Source organism: Echinops telfairi, unplaced genomic scaffold, assembly GCF_000313985.2.
Source record: "Echinops telfairi isolate 266 unplaced genomic scaffold, ASM31398v2 ScPeMD7_7457;HRSCAF=8495, whole genome shotgun sequence".
NCBI classification, from domain to species: domain Eukaryota; kingdom Metazoa; phylum Chordata; class Mammalia; order Afrosoricida; family Tenrecidae; genus Echinops; species Echinops telfairi.
The window spans coordinates 18,762,040-18,768,809 of NW_022111357.1; the positions used below are offsets into that span (position 1 = coordinate 18,762,040).

At 58.7% G+C, this 6,770-nt stretch overlaps 1 protein-coding gene across 2 annotated transcripts in view; it reads left to right on the top strand.

The window, feature by feature from the left end:
- UBXN11 (UBX domain protein 11) overlaps positions 1-6,770 on the top strand; it is a 28,932-nt gene that overhangs the window by 12,817 nt on the left and 9,345 nt on the right. The window contains exons 5-8 of one of the 2 annotated variants that reach the window (XM_004705336.2): positions 172-272; positions 631-685; positions 1,107-1,183; positions 4,986-5,112. In XM_004705336.2, the coding sequence (XP_004705393.2) occupies positions 172-272; positions 631-685; positions 1,107-1,183; positions 4,986-5,112 (360 nt within the window). Of the gene's footprint in view, positions 1-119; positions 273-630; positions 686-1,106; positions 1,184-4,985; positions 5,113-6,770 lie in introns of both variants that reach the window. The other variant, XM_045299143.1, reaches the window with a different exon arrangement.

Sequence of the window (6,770 nt, forward strand, 5' to 3'; positions counted from 1 at the left end):
TTGATGTCCCTCATAGGCAGAAGGCAAGGATGACACATGGATCTACGTAAAGGGTTCAGGGCAGTTACACAAGTGTTAGATGCTGCTATTCCTTTTATTTTGGCTCCTGGGGACCCCAGCCTCACAGCCCTCAGTCCCGGCCTGAGCCCCACGGACGTGTCTGGTCGGCAGGCGCTGTGCTCTGTGACGCGGATGTGACACCCTCCATAGCACAGAGGTTGCAGGATCTGGAGCAGCAGGTGCAGGCCCAGGCTGCGGAGATCCTGTCCAAGGTGGGGCACCCAGTGGGAAGGGCCATGGTCCAATCTGAGGGGCGGAGGGTCCCAGGACGGGCCACCCAGAGAGGCCAGGGATGAGGGAAACCCACTCCTCCCCCGTTCCCCCACCCGACTGACGAGGTCCCTGAGACTAACGACCTTCTCCCCCGTGCTGAGGGTCCAGACTTGGACTGGAGGGCGGCAGTGCGCCTCCCTTCTCCCCACTTCACTAGGATGTACCAGGGTTGTCGGAGGCACAGGAGTGATGAGTGGGCCCTCAGCCTCCCACACAGGCCAACACACTGCCTCTTCCCCTGCGGAGGGGCTGGGGAGTCCCCCGCTCCCACGCTGACCCTCTGCCTTGCTGCCGCAGGATAAGAAGATTCTGTCCCTGGAGAAGTTGGTGCAGACCCTGCAGCAAAGCCAGGGTAGGAGGCAGGAGCCTTCGAGGGTGGTGCAGCCCAACCTCTGCAGGGCTGAGCAGCCCCTGGTCCAGGGATCAACCCCCCCCCCCCCATGGCCTCTGTGCGCTTGGACAGAGACTTCTGGGTATCAGGGACCCAAGAATATCGAGCTGACTTCTGTGCTTGCTGGGGCAGGGACACCCTGCTCCTATCAGGGACTGAATGAGCAAGTATGCACGGGACCCAGTCCCCCTCAGAAACCTCCAACCTGGGGCAAGGGCGGGGAGGTGCTGGCCTCCTGAGAGCTGGCCACAGTGCCTGGTGGAGAGACCAGAGAGATCGGGACCCAGAAGCAGTTTTTTTTTTGGGGGGGGGGGTCCCAAGGGTTCTCGGAGGTGGCCTCTGAGCTGGCCTAGTGGAACCCTGTCCCTGTCTGTCCCTGCAGGCAAGGAGGCCCTGCAACAGCAGGAGGAGTTGGAGATGACATGCACCCAGCTGCAGCGGCAGGTGGACGAGATGGAGGTGAGTGAGGCTCTGGGTGCCTGCCCCTCAGTTGGGAGCCAGTTCTCTGATGAATGTGCCTCCCCCCCACCTTCCCCATTCCACCCAGGGCCCTGGATGGAGTTTGAAGATGCAGGGAGAGGTCCAGGGTCGGGGCACACACAGCTTTTAGAGCCTGATCACCCCATTCCTTGCTCAGTAGCCCTCATGCCCCCGCCCCCGTTGCTCTTGGGCTGAATGCCTCTCCCGCTGCCCGATGGGTTGACCCTGCTAGCTGCTTCAGTCTCATCTTGAACCACTTCCCTTCACGCTGCCCTGCCCTCCAACATGTCCTCCGGCATGGGCCCCTCCTCTGGTCCTGTGACCACTCGGGCTCTTTCCCACCTCAGGCCTCGTTCATGCTGTGTGCCACCTGCCGTGGCCCTGCCCACTTCCCCAGGCCAGTTTTCACTGGACCCCAGTTTCAGATTGAAGCGACTTCCTCAGGGGTCCAGTCTGGCCCTTGACCACACGTTGTGTGTCATAATCCTAGTGCCTCATCTCGTTTTCCTCCTTCCCATGCATGCCACACAGGAGGGACCACTTCCCCTGTGCTCGTTGCTGGGGCCTGGGGCCCAGCTCAGTGCTGGGCAGACATGCCAAGGCCACATCCTGCTTCTGCACCAGCCTTCTTACCCAGGGGCGTGGGCATCCGGCCACCACACACACCTGTCAACCCAGCTTCCCTCTTTGAGGCTGGGGGGAGAGGGGCAGGGAGAGGGAGCGTCACACCCAGCACTGAGGCCTGGGGTCAGGGGTTACAGAGGACGGAAGGTCTGTCTTGGGAGGGCCTGAGACATGGGGCGAGTGAGTCAGGAATTGAACTCCAGGGGCACCAGGCACGAGGAAAGGTCCTGGGCTCACTTCCCCTGCCCTGCTGGACGTTCTGTCTGAGGTCTCCCTTCGCTCCCGCTTCTTGCATGGTTTCTAAAGCTCCAACTCTTGTAAGCTGGCGAAGCAAAGGGCCACGCGTCAGCGGCAGCTGCCAGCCCTTCCTGCCTGGCGCCTGTTCCTCCCACTGCTCCCTTGGACCGTCTTCCCGGAGGCCCCCCATCCCCCATCCCCCGGTGGTCCCTGGGGCTTCTCAGAGCACTGCTGTGAGGCGTGAGGCTGGCACCCGAGCAGCTGACACATTCTGGGATCTATAAGCTTACTGCTTCATTAAATATACAAGCTCACCTCATGCACTAAAGTACCTACTGTGCATCAGGTCCTCTGGTAGGCATTGGGGTGCAGGTGACCAGGGGGCCATGCCCTGCTCTTCTGGGACCTCACCTGTGAGCCTTGCTTCCCACAGTGAGCTCTACTGTCCCCGGTGTGTGTGTGTGTGTGGGGGGCATTGGCCCTGGGTGATGCCTGGGGCTCGGGGTGGTGGTCATCGACCGAGAGAGGGAAACCTGCAAGAGAAGAAGTGTGGGCACAGGTGAGAGGCAAGGTGTCATGGCTATTTGGAAGAGTTACTTTTGAGAGACCTATTTGAGGTCTAGATGTCAGTGGTGGAAATTTGAATTTGGGGCTCAGGGCTGAAATCTGCAGTCGCTCTCAATGCGGGTACTGTCCATATATGTATGTATACGTGGTAAAGTGTGTGTGTGTGGCAAGGTAGGGGTCAGAAAACCAGAGGGAAGACCCTCAACAAGATGGGTTGTCAGTGGGCTCCAACAGGGCAACAATCCTGAGGACGGCGAAGGGCCAACGCGGGCTTCGTTCTATTGCATGTGAGAGGCACGGAGTGGGAATCAACTCGGTTGCACCTACATCTTCAGTCAGATGTGGATCCAACCTGCAGTCAGAGGCATGACAGCCACCGGTGATTGCCATGCAGAAGTGGGGAACAAAGAAGGAACAGAGGCTGGAAAACGTGGACTCGGTGATAGAAATGAAGCTGGCGATCGCATGACTGACGTTTGCAAGACCAATGACTTCTTCATGGCAAATGCCTTTCGTCAACAACACAAACGGTGACTATACACTGAGACTTCTCCAGATGGCATCCACAGGAATCAAAGTGCCTACATCTGTGGGAAGAGCCTCTGCAGAAGCCCCCCATCAGCAGCTGAACCCAGACGAGGGGCCGACTGTGGACAGACCGCCGATTGCTCATGTGCAAGTTCAGGTGGAAGCTGAAGGAAATGAACGCAAGTGCACCGGAGCCCAAGCACAACCTCGAGTCTGCCCCACCTGAGTTCGAGAACATCCCGGAGCCCAAGCACAACCTCGAGTCCGTCCCACCTGAGTTCGAGAACATCCCGGAGCCCAAGCACAACCTCGAGTCCGCCCCACCTGAGTTCGAGAGCATCCCGGAGCCCAAGCACAACCTCGAGTCCGCCCCACCTGAGTTCGAGAACATCCCGAGAGCAGCTTTGCTGCACTGAGCACGCGCGACAGAAGACCTGACATCACGCTCAGCGCTCACGAAGACAGTGAAAGGTCTCCAGAGTGGATGCAGCAGGCTCTGGAGCTTGCTCTTCACCCGAGAGCAGCTGAGGCGAGTGGAAGGAAAGATGACACCAAAGAGCAGCTCGAGGCGACAAAGTCAAATGGGAGAGGGAATGGCCAAGGCCCTGCGGCTAGAAAACCCAAAGGAAGCACATGTGCAGCAGAGCTCCAACTGAAAGGACTCCAGAGAAAGTGCACGCCTCGAGCTGCGATGTTGAGAGTCTGTGGGCAAAATGTTGGACGGCGCGGGAAACCGCAAAAGAAGATGGGAAGAACACAGAGTCACTGTCCCCAAACAGAATGAGTCACCATTCCGCCTTTCCAGGAGCTCGCCTCCGAGCAAGGACCCAGGTGCCTGCTGTCAGGACGTGGTGCTTGCTCAAGCAGAGGGGCAGCGGCAGAGAAGGCCTTCCGCAGAATGCACGGACACCGTGGCTGCAACGGTGGGCTCAGGCGCAGCATCAGCTGTGGGGATGGCGAGGGCCTGGCAGGGTTTGGTTCCATTTGCACCAGGGCTCTATGGCACCTGAGAGCCACAGTAACAAGTATGTGCATCTGTGGGACCGATACACCCACAAGGGACAGGGGGCTCAGCCCTGCACCTGCCAACAGAGATGTTGGGTACCAGCAAAGGCGAGGGGACTTCAAAAAGTTTGTGGGAAAATGACATTATCTTTTAAGGGCATTTTTTTTTTCCTGTGAGCTTTTGGAAGCCCCCTCCTTAGAGGGGGATCAGCAAGACAAAGGGAAAAGGAGCAGCCTGTGAGCGAGGAGGACCCCCCCGGGGGCTGTGGAGAGCGATGAAGGCAGACGTGGGTCCTGCGTGGGGCCTCATGGCCAGGGTGGGCGGGAACCGCTTCAGCGCGAGGGGTGGAGATGGGAGGTCAAGTTAAGAAGGAAGGCAGCCAAGGAACTGGCCGCGGGAAGTGTCGACAGCCCAAGCCTTCCTGTGGCAGAGAGAATGTGAAGTAAAACCTTCGTGGGGGGCACATGTGGTGGCCATGTCCTCCCAGTTCCTCCCTGTCCCTCACACTCTGTCCAGACCCACGGGGTCTCGACCTCCCCCAGGCCCGCAGCCTTCATGGCTCACTGAGCAGAGGGCTTGCTGTGCCTGCCTGACACCTGCCAATGTTCGGCATCTTCTGAGTGCCCTCACAGCCTTGGGGGGCAGGTGGCTCATCTTCGCTCTACAGAGGCATCGGCGGGTAAAGAGGTTCCAAGGGTCACAGAGTAGGAAGGGGCCAGGTCTTCGAGAGCATCCTCGCTGTCCAGCGGACTCTGGAAGTTGAGGGCCAGGCTGATACAGACAGTGTCCCTGCATCTTCTTCCCCTTCTGTCCCTGCAGCGGTTCCTCAGTGACTATGGCCTGCAGTGGGTTGGGGAGCCCATGGACCAGGAGGACTCCGAGGGCCAGGAAGTCTCTGAGGAGAACCAGGAGGACTGGATGACAGTCAAGAAGTTCTGGAAGCCAGGTAACCCACTGCCACCGAGGCGGTGCTGACCCAGAGCGACCCTATAGGACAGGGTCACTGCCGCGTGCGTCCCGAGACTAACTCTGTACAGGAGCAGAAAGTCCATTTCTCTCCCGAGGAGCAGAGCTGGTGGTTTAGGTCAGGGGGCCTCAAACTACGGCCCGCGGGCCACATGTGGCCCACCAAGGACATTTATCCAGCCCGCCGGGTGTTTTTGCCGCCACCGCTGCCTGCCCTGCTTAGCAGGCGACTCGTCCAGGGTGCATAGGAATTTGTTCATAGTTTTTTTAAAACTATAGTTCGGCCCTCCAACTGTCTGAGGGACTGTTGTTTGAAAAGTTTGAGGACCCCTGGTTTAGAACCACTGACTCGGTGGAAACAGCCCAGTGAGTGACCCCTATGCTCCCAGGGCTGCCGGAAGCCAGGCAGAGGAGGGGTATGGCAGGCCTCTCCCACACAGAGAATTCCCCAGCAGCCTCCCCTTCATGCCCCCGCCCTACGATATGCCACACCTTGCCCCTGATGTGGGTGGAGAAAGGCCATGGTCTGCGGCAACCACCCCACCTCCTGGCCACAGGGCCAGAGATCCAAGACGTGACAGCCAACCACTTCCTCAGGCCTTGCCGGTTACAAAATGCCATCCGTCTTCCTTTCTTTCCTTTTTAAAAACCCCTCGGCGTTGGAAGCCTGCTCCTCCCAGGCCAGGGCGGGGCCTCCACCTCCAGTCTCATTCATCAGCCAGACCACGGACCTCCATCGGCCTAGGGGGACTCCCAGCACATTCTCTCTCCACCTGTGCCCCTGCGCCTTAGATTTGGGACCCCAGGACTGGCTGCTTCTAAGAGTCAGGCCTGCCTGCCTTCGAAGGATGCCAGCTGCTTCCCAGAAGGCTCTGGAGCTAGGCCAGCCGAGTGCTCACTCTGACTGCCCTCGGATTTCGGGGGTGACTGGGCCTCCAGGGCCTCCTCAGTAGAGGGGGCCATCCCTGCCAGCCGGGTGCCAGTGGAGGTAGGGCACGTAGCACTCCTGGCAGGTGGTCCGCCCGGCGAGTTGGCGTTCTCCTGGCTTCCCCATGTTTGGCCGCTGGCTTGCTCCAGCATTCTCTCTCAGGAAGGCAATGCCATCTCAAGGGAGCGGAGCTCAGGTGGGGTGGGTGCTATTTGAAAGCTAGCACCACTCTCCTTGTTTCGTTTTCCGCTCAGTGAAAACCACTCTCAATAAGGAAGCATCCTACGTCACGGGTAGACCCGGGGTTGGGCAGGTTCCCCAGACTCTCAGGACACAACTCGCTCACGGCGGTTCCAAAGATGGGACTAGTCGTGTGAGGCCCATTTGTAGCTGTGTTAGTCCAGGTGGACTAGAGAAACAAAAGTTATAGACACTCCTATGTGTATAAGAAAGAGCTTTCTATACAAGAGCAATAGAACACTGAGAAAACACACCAGCCCAGTCCAGATCAAGTCCATAAGTCCGATATTAGCCCATCTGTCCGATGTCAATCTCTAAATTCCTCTTCAGACTCATGAAACACACGCAATGACGCCGAATGCAGGAAGATCACAGGTTAGTGGGTGGGAAGTCTTGTGGATCCAGTGGTGGTGGAAGCATCTCAGCGCTGGCAGGGGTCTCCATGTGGCTCCTCCAGCTCAGGGCACTAG